This window comes from Ammodytes marinus (assembly GCF_949987685.1).
Source record: "Ammodytes marinus genome assembly, chromosome: 21".
NCBI lineage: Eukaryota > Metazoa > Chordata > Actinopteri > Uranoscopiformes > Ammodytidae > Ammodytes > Ammodytes marinus.
This window is the reverse complement of record NC_137225.1, coordinates 9,687,526-9,703,659: the sequence shown is the minus strand read 5'-3', so window position 1 is coordinate 9,703,659 and position 16,134 is coordinate 9,687,526. Positions and strand designations below refer to the sequence as shown.

Below are 16,134 nucleotides of genomic sequence, written 5' to 3'. Positions count from 1 at the left end.
AAACTGACTGCTTCCCCCAGCCTCAGGAGTCTGTTATCCTACTCGTCACGTTTACCTTACTAAGCACAGATGCAGTCACATTTCAGGAATGTGATTTTCTTTGTCCAATGTTCAACTTCCACCCACCCTTTGATGTACGACTATGTGTTTCTGCAACAGGTGAAAATGTTCTCTTGCTTCCTTAACCGCCATCGTTATGTTTGTGTAACCGTAATCTCCTCCGTGTTATCAAGTTTATCAGCTGATAGTTATTCCTGAGTCAGTGGCTAGTTGATATTTGTGTGTTCTTTCGCTATTAAATGGCTGTTCTGTTTCTATTGTCACGTAGCTCATACTTGTACATAGGTTGTGATGTAAACAAAACAGGAAACACAGTCATCTTGTAGTCTGCTTTCGCTCTGGAGGCCCTGGAGGCTCCCCCTGTATTCAAACATAAGCAAGTAGAATACAGAGCAGTGCATGCTGGGAGAGTGAGTTTTCTCTTGGAAATATTAACTCTGGGTCTCATGCGAGAAAAAGGCGTTGCTGATGCCAGTAGACTTTTTAACAAATGAAAGACAATAATAACACACGCGCCCTGCTGCTGTACCTTTAAAAACAAGCAATCTTGCTTTTTGTGACTCATGAATGAGCTCCTTCACTCATTCACCCCACCCACCGGTCAACCTTCTGCAGCCGGTGACTTGCCAAAAGCATCTTTCAGCAGTCAGAACTACCCCACATGAGCTTGAAGAACATTGTGTATTGTGTAATGTGTTTGTTTGAACTAAATTTATTTTCTTTTATTTCTTTTTTTCTTTTTGTTAATATAGTATATATATATGAATATATGTGTATTGGGAGAACGCTGATGTGTGAACAATGTCTAAAGCTCTGGGAAACAGCCCTGTGTTCATGTGGTTTATCAAGTGTTAAAGGAAAATCTGAGTACAAATGCAAATGACTGTATAGGTCAGGCCCAGATCTGCTGAGTTGGAAACATTTCCTTTGGGAAAAAAAATGTAAATTTGAATTCAAGTAATTAAATCATTTGAATTTACATACAGCGGTCGGGGCAACACACACCAGACCAGGAAACACCCCCTCTTGCAATTGAGCGTTGGTCTCACAACAGTCAGAGTACTTTTAAGAGACTTAAGCATTTCTGTCTGTGTGTGTGTGTGGTTGTGTGTGGTTGTGTGTGGTTGTGTGTGTGTGTGTGTGTGTGTGTGTGGTTGTGTGGTTGTGTGTGTGTGTGTGTTGTCTGACATTGGTTGGTGAGAGTTCCCTTTCAGTGGCAGAGAGGCCAAAATGTTGATGTATGTTTATTGTTCTTCACATTTTAATGATGACTATGATGATGATAATAATAATAATAATACACTCCATTCCATAAGCGTTCACTCAAACCAATTAAAGCACTTGTTCTGCTTAACTTAAAGTCCTCATCTGATGTTTTGTCTTTGTCAACAATTGCATGTTGTTTTAAAAAAAAATGTACTCAGATGCTCATAGGCTATTTAAAATAACGTGACACATTAACATTCTTGTTAGTGCTGCCAAGGTGGAGAGGAAAAAGATATTGCTATGACGCTTATAATCAGTTAAAGAAAAATGTGCTTTGAAGGGTTAAGTTACCCCCCCCCCCCCTCCCCCCTTAGTGTAACTATGTTTTGTTTTTGTTTTTCAATTTTGATAAGAAATCTAGAAGCATTGTTGGACCCGTTTGTTCTGTTTTTTTTGTTTTTTACCTCGTGTGTCACTCTCATCCCTAATCAAATAATCTCCCGTTGCCTCTGATTTAATCGAATACATTTCCACCAACGTTCGATGTCATTGTGGAAAAATAAATGCACAACAAAAGATTAAGATGAACAATATCGAAAAAATTAAATGAGTTTAGAAGAAAAAACTTTCTTCAACTTATATTATTTGTATATTTAATATTTGTTTGTTTGTTGGATCGTAATGATAAACCAAAAATAAATTAAAACTGCAGCAGTTGCAGAGTCGCGCTTTGAAAACGCACATACACATGTTGAAATATAAACCTAGTTCCTGGACGGATATAAAATCGTTCCACATATCATATTTAGCTGTTAAATGTTCTAAAATAAATCAATAAAAAAATCCTATTTGCGCTCATTACATCCTAGGGTATAGCCTATTTTAGAATGTAGAAGTGAACCGTGAAATGCTGTTAAAAAAAACACACAACTCATAAAATATTAAGGACGTATTTTTTTGTGGAAAAACTAAATGTCTCTCCGTTCTGCGTTTCTGTTTCTGCAGAGGCTTAGCACCAAAAGATATATCCCTCCTTTACACAACATATCAAATGTCACACAAAAAAACAGGCACTGACACCAGAGTAGATGGAAAAGCGATTAGATTTTTCACCCAGCATGTGTATGATATTATTCTAGTTTTCTTTGCTGTTCTTCTTTTCTTATAAAGATCAAAAACGTTTTATCGCAGCCGTGTGAGCAGAAGGCATGCTGCAATGCTTTCATCGTTTTTTTAAATTACTCATTCCAAAAAATTCTATTTTGCTTAAAAACTACACAAGCCTATTTTTTTTTCTTCTAAAAAACCCTCAGGCTTGTACATTTACATCGATGTTTTTTTTTGGTCCTTAACCTGTTATGCTCTAAACGTTTATCTAAATGATCCACATAAAGCATCCGTGAACGCACCATCACACTCTAAAGAGTCACGTTCGCATTATATATTTTTATATAGGCCTAACTACAAGCCTGTGTAATAAATGCTATTATTTCTTAATTTTATTTCACACTCTTCCAACACAGTAGGCTATAGGGGAATCTCCAGAGGTCCACAAAAGGGCAGTCTGTTTTGCTATATGCTGGTCCACTTGTTAAAGGCTCTTATAGCCTACAGAGAAAGGAAAAATGCCAAAATCGGGTTGTGATCCTGTTTTCGGTTTGTTTATAGGCTATGTTAAATATGCTATGTAGCGCACTCATTTTATTATAAGGTAGAATAATAATGTGATAGACTTATATGATATTCTGGCTATTTACTAGGCTAATGTTGAATAGTGGGAGAGGAAATGAAAGCCCAGTCCAAGTCACCAGAAATAAAACATTTACATCGCAGACCTGAATCCTAGCCGTATGGATTTAAGAATCGGATTTTTAAAGTGAGAGGGGTGGGGGTAGCCTGTGGGGGTGGGTGGCAGCTGCAGCCATGTTCAGATCTCCACTGCGCTGAGAGGCGGAGGCTCATTTGCAACGTCAGTACAATGTGGAGAACAAGCAGAGACAACCCAGCAGACGATAAACAAAGAGCGGCTCGCCATGTGCGCTGCAGCTGCTACACACATACACACAAGTGCGCGCGCACAGCTGAACCGCAGTGTGGATTGACGGCCGCCAGGGGGCAGCCTGATCCTTGCAACCACAGCCGAGACGGAGGAACAGCTCTGAACCTGACCTTTTCACCTTTCTGCAGTGGACATTGGAAGAAAGTTTCCATGGAATGATACACTGGTTGTGACTGATATCAAGAACACATGCTGTCATATACTGTCTGTATCAATTTAAGGCAAGACACTGCAGGCGAACAGCTTAAACATTTTAACTTATAAATATCCTCATGAAACTTTTCCACTTCTACTTTATTTAAAACTTTTCACAATTTTTTCAGAGATCTTTCAATAAAAAAGCAAAATTAGCAATATCGTTCTATTATGGGTAGATTTGGATCTCTTTCAAAACCAAAATTGTAGACTTTGAATAAATCCAGAGCTTAAATCTTTATTTAATTTTTACAACATATTAGTCCAACGTTTTTACAGAACAGAGATTTTGGATACAGCCTTTTTTCATTTTATTAATAAAAAAAAAATACTATGTGCAAGTCTTAAAAATTTATTTTTCAGGATATTTTTAAGAAAAAAAAAAGTATCATAAATCAGACAATTAACTACATCTGAACAAATCCTTCAAAATAGTGCTAAGAATGATAATAGAAAGTTTAGTTGATGTAATGCTTTAGATAAGGATTGTAAAAAAAACGACTCTTGAGATCATGGCTGTTAAAGATGTTTGTACGGGAGAAATATACACAAACGGACAAAGTAGAAAAATAAACACAGCAAAATAGTCAGAAATCTCTAAATTGACCAGTGTTTGAAAAAACAATGTGTTTGCCTTCCGTATCTTGGTAAAAAAAAATCTAACTTGGTGGAAAACTGCTTTCTGATTAAAGAGCTTTATTTTTTATAAAGGCACGGTACATTATAATGTTAAAGTTTAACAGGATGTGCAGGGTCAATGGACATCAAGCCGGCTGGTACTTTTCTAGCCGCTCCAGCAAAACCTCTGAGTAGCCGGGGGAGTAGTACCTGAAACAACACACACACACACACAGGAAATACTTTATACATATTGTGTTTTATACTCAAGGCTATTTAGAATAATTGTATTGCGTTTTGTAACTCCTACTCAACATTAATAAATATTATGGTCTGATTGTTTCAGGGCAAAAAAAAACATTTTGTGGGTTGAAAACATTTCTCTGAAATTGTCTTTGTCTTTATGATGGATAGATACTTTATTGATCTCACAGGAAATTCTGAAATCCAGTAGCAGCAAATATACATGTTAACAAAAGCAAGCACACAACCCCTTCCCTCCCCCGCCCCCACCCACACACAGAAACACACACTCCCGCCGTGCAAAACGTGTAATAAAAACTAAGCGTTGTAGAGAAACACACCTGACTATCTCTTCAGGGAAGCAGCTGTTGATGGCGTTGATGTGCTCCTGCAGTAGGGAGCCGGGCTCAGCCTCTATCTCCTGCACCTTCTTCAGCCCTCCACTGGTCACAAACAGGCGGCGAGCTTTACTGTCATTGGGCAGCACCTGGGACAGAGGAAGGGAACACAGAGGGTGTGTGAGAGACCCATCAAAAAACATCAACTTTACATTTTTAAAAGGCAGATTTCAGGTTGAGGTGGTGGTACACACACCTTGCTGAACTGGCACACCACGTGTTTGAGGATGTTGATGGGAACGTCGTAGAGGAGGGGCTCCAGACCTGGCAGGTAGGTACACTTCTGCAGGATGCTCTTCAGAGCCTTCTTGCTCTGAAAAGAACAATAGGAATAAAATATACTGCATACACCATCATAACACCTATTCCCCTGTCTCTAAGCTTTTTACTCTGTGATCTTTACCTTGACCTTCGGCCACAAAATCTCTCCATGTATGGCTTTTTTTTAAATATTTTCCACTTTGTGTTTGCCGAGAATTAACCAAATGCTAATTTCCATTACAATTTAATTGTGCCTCATAAACTGATATAATTTGACCAAGCCAATATAGAATTTGAATTTTTCAAACTTTAATATTAGCCAAAAATAAAGAGTAGAAATCCCAAATCTTTTTTTTTTGAGAATTAAAAACAGGGGCAAACAGTTTGACTTTGATTTCAGTTGTAAAACAAATTGCTTATTGTCTCATTACACTCTCAGTGAAAACCTTTTTTTTTTTTTTAAAACCGTTCTCTTAAACCAGGGGTGTCCAAACTTTTTTCACTGAGGGCAACATACAGAAAAATCTACGAAGCGCCGGGCCACTTTGCAAAAATAACACATTTATCAGGACATGTAGCTGCTCTGATGTTTAGTTTCATAGTGTCTTCGTAAATTGTAAGCCTTCTTCACGGCAACACTTTCCTTGCACAGACACATTTCCCCTCTTGTTTATATGCCAATGATACACCCAGTGTTTTCTGCCTTTGCGTCCAATGTCCAGCAGGGTGAAAATAGTATCCAGCCGAGGTCCCGACCCTCCTAGGGGGGTCTGGGGGCATGCCTCCCCCCCCCGGAGATTTTTAAAAGTTTTTAAAGTGAAATGCATGAATCTGGTGCACTTTGAGGGGAAATTATGAGGCTAAATCTGAAGAATTTTGTTTGAAAAAAAAATGGAGACACTGTGTCAGATGAATTAGAAGCTATTGGAGAAGGACACATAGATTTTCCATAATAATATTAATTTAAAATAAAATATTATGCAGGGTCCTCTGGGATGGGCTTGTTGCTCTTTTTCTATTATGGGACATATTTCTCTGTAATATAATGAGTGCATTTAACTTATTTAAAAATTAAAAGCGCCATATTACATTATATTTTTAAAATGTGCCACGGGCCAATCAATCAGTGTTTGACACCCCTGCACTAGTGGGTTAACTAAGAAATGCAAAAAATTTTTTTTTTTTTTTTTTTCAAAGGGCCATATTACATTATATTTTTAAAATCGGCCGCGGGCCAATAAAAAGCGGGCCCGTAGTTTGGACACCCCTGTCTTAAACATAGATGTTATTTTCTTTTTATTTTGCTCCTATTTTTAATCCTGTTTTACTTTTATTTTTTACTCTGTAGCACTTTGGGATTTTTTTTAACTAAGAAAAGTGCTTAACAAATAAAAGTATTATTTTTATAATTATTATAAATATAATATAATATATAATAAGCTGTTCATCTCTTACTTTGACCTGCAGGTCCTCTGAGCTGCTTGCGTCCATGTAAAGCTCCAGTAGTTTGGGCAGCAGGTTAGCGGTGGCCACTGCCTTGGCGTGCTCTGGGGTGTGGTGGCCTATCTGCCCGATGGACCAGACTGCAGCCGCTTTAATGTGATTCTCAGACTCCTCAGACAGACACAGGGCCAGCTGGGGCACCCCCTGCAGGACAGGAGGACACACAGCAACGGCACAGGACCGGTTCACTTAATCTGACCTACATACTGGACCTGAAGGAATGCCTCTGCTTTTTAGTGGTGGGTTTATCCTTCATGTGGCTCATTGAGGGGGAATCGAAAGAGAGATTAATAAACCACACACACACAATCACACACACACATGTTTGTACAGCTATTCTCGTGAGGAGGTCCCTTACACCAACCCTTACCTAAACCCAATTCTAACCTGAACTTTTAAACCTAGTCTGAACCCTCAAACAGCCCCTTTGAAGGTCTGTCCCAAAGTGAGAACCGGACAAAATATTCTCTCTTTCCAGAAACTTCTTTAAGGTCTAAAACTCAAATTGGTTCTCACAAAAATAGCTGTACAAGTACATGTAGTGTTCTCCAACATTTATGTTATATTAAAATAGGTTAGTAAGGTTTGAGTTAATACAGAAAAGCAATAACTGCACCACAACACACACAGGTCACACAGTGACCTTACAGACTGCAACAACAACTGTTGCAGACACAGCAGAATATAGGAACACGATTGCAAGACCTGGCTTCTATTAAAAGCACACTATTGCTAATAAGGCTTGATATAAGATCTGTCACACACACACACACCCCCACCCCACACACACACACACTCACACAGTCACCCACAGACACACATACACACACACTCTCACTCACACACATGCACACACAGACACACACACACACACTTGCACACACACACACATTCACACAGACACACACACACATGCACACGTACACAGACACACACACACACACAGACAGATAGTGTATTTAACCAACCGCCTTCACTAGATCGTGGCCTTGGCCTTTGCCTTTGCGCCCGGGGGCGGCTTCTATGCCCGAGGAATAAGGACTGCTGAGGGGTACTCCTTACCCCCAAAGTTGAGGCTAGAGAACCAGGATAGGGTGAGATAAGATCTGAACTATTGTAATGAATAAGTACCTTTGTGTTTATAGTAGAAGTTGTCTACTAAGCTGATATCCTGTTATGTCAACCTTTGAATAAAGTACCTGTTAGACCGATCTCCTTCTCCTCCGTGTCTATCTCGAAGCCTGTGAGATGTCTCCTTCTCTCTCAAGTAATATCAAATGTAGTGGAAAAATTGGCCCACTCGGCCACGATGACAACACATGTAGTCCACTACATACACAAACACACACACACATGCACACACGAACCTTGGAGAGAATGACAGCCATGGCAAGGTTCTCAGTGTGAGCTGCCACGTATCCTAGCATCATGATCCCCGGCAGACGCAGGTTTCCACTGCAGTCGCCCAGATAGTCGATCACTGCTGCCATGCCACCACAATTCACAATCACCTGGGAAAGCTGGACACACACACACACACACACACACACACATCGACACATATCATGCTTTGTCTGTGCAACCAATGTATACAGTATATATGCGAATGTACGTGTGTGTGTGTGTATGTGTGCGCAGTACCTCCGGTGTGTGTTTGACCACCTCCCTCATCAGCGTGGTGACATTCTTCCTGACATACTCATCTGGGTCCCTGAGGCAGGCCACTGCAGCAGGGAAGATCTCCGCCTCGATCACCATCTCTGCCAGGCTCACCGAGTGCTTACTGATCTGACTGAGGGCTGAGAACACCTGCCTCTAGATGGAGACAAAAACACCAGTTAAAAAAAACTCATATCTTTTTTTTTTACATTTTTGTTTAAACACAAGCTTCATGTTGTACATTTTACAAAGCCAGTATCTATGTATGTTCCAGTGTTATTGTTCATTATTAAATAGCTGGATATTTAGTTATAGAAACACGCAAAATAATTTTTTACAGTGTTTTTGTTTCCACAGTTGAAAAAAAAACACCTGCAGCCAATTACACATTTTCGACTGGTGGTCAAAAATATATTCTTTCAATCTCAAAGATTTATTTACAAGTATAGGTGCCACTTTATCCTGGGTTTGATAGAAACCAGATTTTTGTATAAATCTGTGGCTTGCAGGGTCTGTAAATGTTACTCATAGCACTGATAATCTGTAATGTACTGTCATTTTTGCTGATATTTATGTTTTAACCCCAAACACAAAAGAAAATGATTTATTATTGTTGAAAAATGTATCTTATTTGGTAAAAAAAAAAAATATTCTCAATTGTGTAATTTAATTATTTTGGATCTTTTCTAAATCACTAAAATGCATTTACAATTGAATTCACAATGCATCATATGGAATTCAGAGAGGGCAAAAGGACCATTATATTATAGTATTCAGACAGTTTGTCGTTTGAGTAAATCTTTTCACATTTTCACAAATCTGCTCTGAATTGTCCTGTTATAATCATTTAGTGCTATTAAGTAATGTCATGTCAGTAGTTTAATTTGACTGAAAATGACATGCCAAGTACAAGCATTTCTGTTATTATTAAAACCATCAAAACAATCGAGGGCATTTCGGTTACACGTACATTTAGCATGCATGTCTCCCTCAAGCAGTGCTTTGTATCTGCCTTGTTGCTATAAGGCTTGTCAGGCTTGATTTTATACATAAAAAAAAATCAAAATGAAAAACAGTGATATTTTGCTCTAATTTCATAAATGCTTCTTTCGTTCCCAGTCAGCTGTTAAAGTGAGCGCCCCGCTACCTTGAGTTTGGAGTCTGGGTTGAGGATCATCTGTGCCAGGTGTGCTATGGCTCCATTGTCCACTACAGTCTGGGCCAGCTCTGGTGTGTGTTTGGAGATGTCGCTGAGGGTGGAAGCTGCGATGCGTTTGATGGCTATCTCAGGCTCCAGGAGACACAGCACCAGCAGGGGCACGGCACCCGCATCCACCACCGACTGGGACAACGCTACAGGCAAAACGATGTGTGCAAATCAGACAAAATGTGCTGTATTCCCAAGGTGAGGAAAGAAAGTGTGAGAGATGCAGAATATCAGGGTACCCGAGGGGTCTTAAAAGCATTTTAAAAAGACATTACATTTAATATCCTCAAAATAAGGCCTTAAAAGCATTGAATTTCGCTGTAAAGATTTTTCTGATTGTCCTTTTAAATACTTGGAGGGGTCGGTAGGTAGCCTATATGACAAATAACAATAACTTTTTTATTTTTTTATTAAGAGTACACATACAGCTATTGTTACAGCTATTGTTCACTTTCATTTTAAGTGGCATTAAAAAGGTATCGCAAAGTCTTATATTTAACTTTCCACCCCCCCCCCCCCCAAGGAATCTTGGAGGGGGGGGGGGGGGGGAGTGTGTGTGTCTCTCTTACATGCGTTGTGTCGTGCGATGTAGCCCAGAGCCCATGCGCCGGCCTCCTTCACCCCGGGGTCAAACTCCTCCAGGCAGAGCACCAGGGCGTCCACCCCCCCACAGGACACCACGGCCTGGGACAGCTCCGGAGAGTGTTTGGCCACCGCACGCAACACAAACGCTGCGGCCTTCTTGTAAAACCTCTGCAAATAAAACACACACAACACTGTCAGGGCCCAGACTGAAGATTAAAAGGTGGACTCTGGAGAATGCTTGTTGTCAAAGTCACTTTTTGTCAAAATCAGCGGTCACGATCCGCTACCTGTCTGTACTGTGTGTGTTTGTGTGTAAACGAGCATGTTGCTAGTTAAGTGGGCGCCCTTTGCTTACGTACACTTTGTTTACATGCCTGTTTACAGAGCCTATAGTGTTTTAATACCAGATTTATTTTCAGCACACACACACACAGTATGGACGGGTGTCATTTAACAGCTCATCCTTATACCATTCCAAGCATTATGTTGGCTTTCATTCCTCATTGTTTTGGGTCCCACAGTACCTAATGTTGAATGTGTAACTAACTTGATAGTCTTAACACTGGGTACAGTACATGACCATGAAGTATTGTTATTTAACAGGACATATATTTGATTGGTTTTACAGACTAAATTGGTTTGTTGTCTTTCCTAGAAACCGTGCAGAAAAATATTAATCATTCTGAGGAAGATGTAATTCACTGACAGAGAAATATATGTTTCTCTGTCTCTTACTTGTGTCAGCATTATAAAAAAATATATTTTTACATTAAACAGTACCAAGTGTCTCTTTGACAAAAGCTGCACAACCCTTTCCTTGTACGCTAAAAATTAGTTTTTAAGTTTGTTATATGAGACTGCGGTGCACAAGTAGAACTTGCTGTCTCCACCCATTCTGAACCCTTTGAGTGGGCTGAGAAGGAGAGAGAGACAGACGACGAGAGAGAGAGAAAACACAAAGGCCTGGTTGCTCTCATGGTGAAGGGCTCTTAAGTTTTTGAAGTAGCCCCCAGGCGAACTGCCAAGTTAGCCCAAAACACACTCTCACATTCAGTGGGGCTAACCCTGAGGAGGTCCAGCAGGGACAGCCTCTGTATCTCTGTCTCTTTCTCCTGACACACATACACACCAAAGGGTGGAGGCTGAACACTGCTTCGGTACGACCTCTTTTATATACAGTATATGGGTAGGACCTATCTAAGGTTAACTAGAGCCACTTCTATGGGACTATATACTGACATTCTGTGAGGCCAGAGAGTGAACCAGTTGGGGCAGGATGTCTTCCTTCACCACAGCCTCAGCCAGCTCATCACTCTGGTCTGCCAGGCGACCCAGGGCCAGGGCTGCTGTCTGCTGGATGCTGGGGACCATGTCCAGCATCAGGGGACGCAGCATGGGCATGACACCTGCAAGAGAGAGCAGAGGAGTGGAGAAAAAAAACCCTTTCAAAAGCTTTTAGAAAAATGTAGGGTCCCCTTATTTACATTCTTTAGATTTAACTGAGCACAGAGATGCGACTATTTAATGAAGTCCATGTATGTGCGCAGATGTGCATGTAACTAAGTAAAGGAAAATGAGAACCAAACAGGGTGAGTGGGGGATTGGATGGGTGGTACAATGCTGTACAATTTCCTGTTTTTTATTGCGATAATTTCTGATCCATTTGTGAATTTGTACACAAATGTGTACATCCAAATATTCATTTGGTTAAGTATTAACCTGTTTTTCCTTGTCTGATATTGGGATATAGTTTATTTCTGATATGTAGGCTAACCTATTTTTGTACTTTTACCTTTGTAAATAATATTTTCAGATGCATGAATGGAACATGACACATTGTTTGGACTACAATTGTGCTGACATTTAAGCTTGTGTTAATAAAAACAAAGCTTTGCAACAACAAAAGAGAGGCGAGGAGAGAAATAAACATTGGAAATAAAACTAGCCTTCTTATCTCGTTTCTTACCAGCATTCTGAAGGATCTCTATGTTTTGTGGTCTGGCTGCAAGGTCAGCAACAGTTTGCACAAATTGCATCCTTGCTCTCTGGTACTGCTCGAAAGCTGCAGGTCAAAAGAATAAAAAAATATTTAAAAAACAGGCAGAAGGGTAGTTCTTCTTCAAACTCAATCTTGGATTTCGTGAATTAAAGCAGCCCAATAATCTCACCTTGAACGATCTGTCGTTGACTCATTGTGACCCTGGTGTAAAATGCCTCCTCTTAAAGATGTATTTTCACGCTTTTAATGCTGTTTATGTGCACAGAAAACACATTGAAAGCACCAGTGTTGTGTTTCTCCTGGCCGTATCCAGGTTCGGGCAGGGTAGTGTTGTTATTAGGCGTTGCCGTGGCAACCGACCGGAAGCAGAATGTGCTATTGCTTCTGCCGAAGATCCTCTGCTGTAAAGATGAGTCACTCCGATTTCAGTGAAATGTGTTCAGTGTGAGAGCTCTGTGTCGCTCCCCCATCTCTGCTCACGCCGTTCTTTACTTCCCGCTAAAAAGAGATCCGCGGATATGTCGGACACTTTGTTTCGAAACCTTGTTATTCAGTTCAAAGGAAATATGCCGCTGAATCGAAACGAACATTAGCCTAGTCCATGAATTAGGCTTAGTAGGCTAGCCTACAGTTGAAGGCCATTCCACCAAATGGGTGACTGTGCATGTTGCAACTCTTCCAAATTAAACTTCAGATTATTTTTTTTCAAAGCTGAATCTCACAACACATATTTAACCATTCAAAACATAGGCCTACTGGTCAATCTCAGGAAATTGTATTGAATTTTCAACTATAGCATACTAGGTTTAGGCCTATATAAATGTATTAAAGTATAGGACTGAGTTTTTTAACATAGCCTATAATTGGCATAAACATGCAAATATAGATAGGCTACATCGGGTCCATAGTAGCATGAGTAGCCTACACTCAGCACATTCTGGTGATTTATTAAAAAGTATTATTTAAAAAATAAACAAATTAAATAAATAATTTAGGTAACAGAACGTTAAGATGTCCCCCGTCAACTATTGTTACAATATCATCCAATATACTGAAAATAAAAGGGGGGAACCTACTTTTGGTCTTCTCATGACCTATCAGAAGAGCTACAGTGCTCATATTCCAGTTTAGCAAGGGCTTTTTGTAATGTTGCAAGGATTTTAAAGCGTTAAATGTGTTAGGGTAACAGGACTGAGTGTAAACCTGGGGACACGACTAAAATGTGTATTTTAACTCAAATATTATGGATTTCTGATGATAACATTTGCAATGAAGCATACAGTATATTGAACATAGAATCACACAGCCGTGCAAAAATATTAAGATTTCTGAAGGATTGTTTTCATTATATTTCATACTAAAGTGTTGTGTTAGAGAGTGGGGACAGGTTAAAAATGCTATTTTTCAGTGTAAACTGTAGTTTTTATCAGTGTTGTAAAATACTTATTTTAAATTCACAATCAGGTCAATGTGAGCACCATATCCAAAACCCGGTCCATCAGCACTGGCATGCATGCCACAAGGGTGTGTCCTCTCCCCGCTGCTCTTCTCCCTCTACACCAATGACTGCACCTCAAAGAACCCGTCCGTAAAACTCATCAAGTTTGCAGATGACACCACCGTCATTGGTTTGATCCTGGATGGTGATGAGTCTGCTTACAGACAGGAGGTGGACCAGCTGGTCAAGTGGTGCAGTCAGAACCACCTGGAGTTAAACAACAAGAAGACTCTAGAGATGTCAGTGGATTTTAGGAGAAACCCCAGGGCCAGACTGCAACCGACAATAAGGACTGCAGAGAGGATCATTGGAGCTGACCTCCCCTCCATCCAGGACCTGTACCAGTACAGGGTCAGGAAAAGGGCCGTAAAAATCTCAGCAGACCCCTCACATCCTGGTCATACTTTATTCAACCTCCTTCCCTCTGGTAGGCGATTGCTTGCCAAAACCAGCCGACACAAATACAGCTTCTTTCCCCAAGCAGTCACTCTGTTGAGCTCTCAGAAATAACCCACATCCTGTCTCTGAATAAGGTCCATTAACAGTTGTTGATGTACCTCATGTATATTTCTCAAACTTACTTACAATTCAAATATTGTTAACATTGCCTCTGCACTGATCTGCACTGATCTGCCTTGCACTATATTTATATTCATATTGTAATCTTAAATCTCTGACCATATATATTTTTATTTTTATTTAAATTTTAATCACTAACTGACTGATAAGCACCATTTCTACCCTCTCTTGAATTGTTGTTGTGTATTTGTTTTGTAAATTTGTAATACTGTTTACTTAACAGTATTTTTAATATTTTTAGTGAATGTTGTACTTGGGCAGCAAATGGTTACCGAAGTCAAATTCCTTGTTTGTTTACGCAAACCTGGCCAATAAAGCTGATTCTGATTCTGATTTTGATGTGGAAGAGACATTGCTTAATACATTAATGTATGTTATAATTAATTTTCATGCTAATGTATACCTTTGAATGCTTTGGGACAGAAATGTCACCCATTTGGCGGAGTGGCCCTTGAGATGATTGTAGCCTGCGCTGCACACTGCATCTATGCAATATAGGAAAATGTAAAGTCAAAAAATAAAAAGTAAATAAGGTGTCATAAAGGTCACATCAGCACTGTTTTATAGTCAAGGAAAGGCTGCCATATATGTTTAGATTTTTCTGCTTTCCCTGAAATCTCATTTCGAATTTTTCTCCATGTATAGAGTATTAGAGAACTCCATGAGCCACATATCAAAGCAAGGGGATATCTCCTTATTCCAAACCTTAAGAATCTTTTTTTTTTGTTTTGCGATCATCATCCCATACTGGATAACTTGTTTAATAATTAGGCTTACAAGTCACATCACAATAAACTTCTAAAATAGTCCAATTTTGTTCCTATTTGTTAAAATACAATATATTGTGGAACACTGTGGAAATGTATAATGGGTGAGATGAAATCATCAAAATAATATAAGATCTTAGTTAAATAAATTAGTTTAATGGGACAAAAATGATTTCATATAAGTGTAATAACAACTTTTTTTTAAATTCTTTATTTCTGGATTTTTTTTCAAAGAACACACACACACACACACAACTGAAAAAGTGAACACAAAAACAAAACACGAAACATAACAAACAAACAACTTGGCTTACTCTACTTTACAGGTCTCTAAGGACATTGTTTAATTAAACTATCTAGGCTAATAAAGTTTTTCTTTTCAACTTCAGCTTGCCTTGCCTGCTGGAGGAGTGCGTTCTCAAATGACCTGTGTGGAGGAATTCTTGGTATTCAAGCAAAGCACTTTGTAAACCCCATTTAAAATATTTGACTTGCCCTATAGCCTACACCCTAGGCCTGTCTTTATTACCGGTATAAGTGTTGGGAAGTAGGCTAGTGAACAAGGCTTGTAAATATATTAGGCTAGTACTAGTATTTGTTTAAAAACATTTTGTAGTAGCTTGCTGGTAGGTCAACTACATCCAAATGTGCATAATAAATCAATTAGGTCTTGTTAAATTACTTTCATTTTTTGTAATTTACTATTTCTGTAATTAAAAACTACAAACATTTGTGGGCCATGCAAGGAAATGAATTCATTTGTATAATAAGTGTACCATTGCTTCTATAATTGAACCCTTGTTAATGAGCCCCTTATCATAGAAAATCCAGATGTGTTTACAACAAAAATGTGACATTCCTTGTAATTAAGCACTTATGAAAAGTCCAGATGGGACTGGTTTAGATCACAGGGCTATCAGGGATCATGGAAGCTGCATTCTCGGCTTACCTGTGAAAATAAGTTAAGCTATTGTTTTAATGTGTTTTGTTTTAATTCTTTATCTATTAACGAATGTTATTTAAATTCTTATTTTTTGTGTTTATGTAGAGTTATTGACCTGTGAAGAACAAAGTGGCACCGCTAGTTTCTGCATAAACTCACTATCATCTTTGGCTGGCATTTGACTTTTGTAGCCTATTATATATATAGCCTCATTTTATATCACATGTAAGGCTACATTGTCTATTAGCCTAGATCTTTTTTTACAAAGTATTTTGAACAAATTTTACTAAGTAGACTACCTTTAGTTAACCACATGACATTTCTCCGGGTAATTTAGTTCAAAATAGTAGCCTA

The 16,134-nt window shown here is 39.1% G+C and overlaps 1 protein-coding gene across 1 annotated transcript; it reads right to left on the bottom strand.

Annotated features, from left to right (window-relative positions):
• Positions 1-4,284: 4,284 nt before the first annotated feature.
• On the bottom strand, positions 4,285-12,187 carry spag6 (sperm associated antigen 6; the record flags this gene model as incomplete). Its single annotated transcript, XM_080049943.1, has 11 exons — positions 4,285-4,348; positions 4,723-4,868; positions 4,976-5,092; positions 6,496-6,687; positions 7,911-8,063; positions 8,185-8,358; positions 9,350-9,555; positions 9,979-10,162; positions 11,234-11,400; positions 11,961-12,056; positions 12,163-12,187. 11 exons carry the CDS (start codon positions 12,185-12,187, stop codon positions 4,285-4,287), a joined length of 1,524 nt encoding a protein of 507 aa, XP_079906069.1.
• Between the last annotated feature and the right edge of the window lie 3,947 nt (positions 12,188-16,134).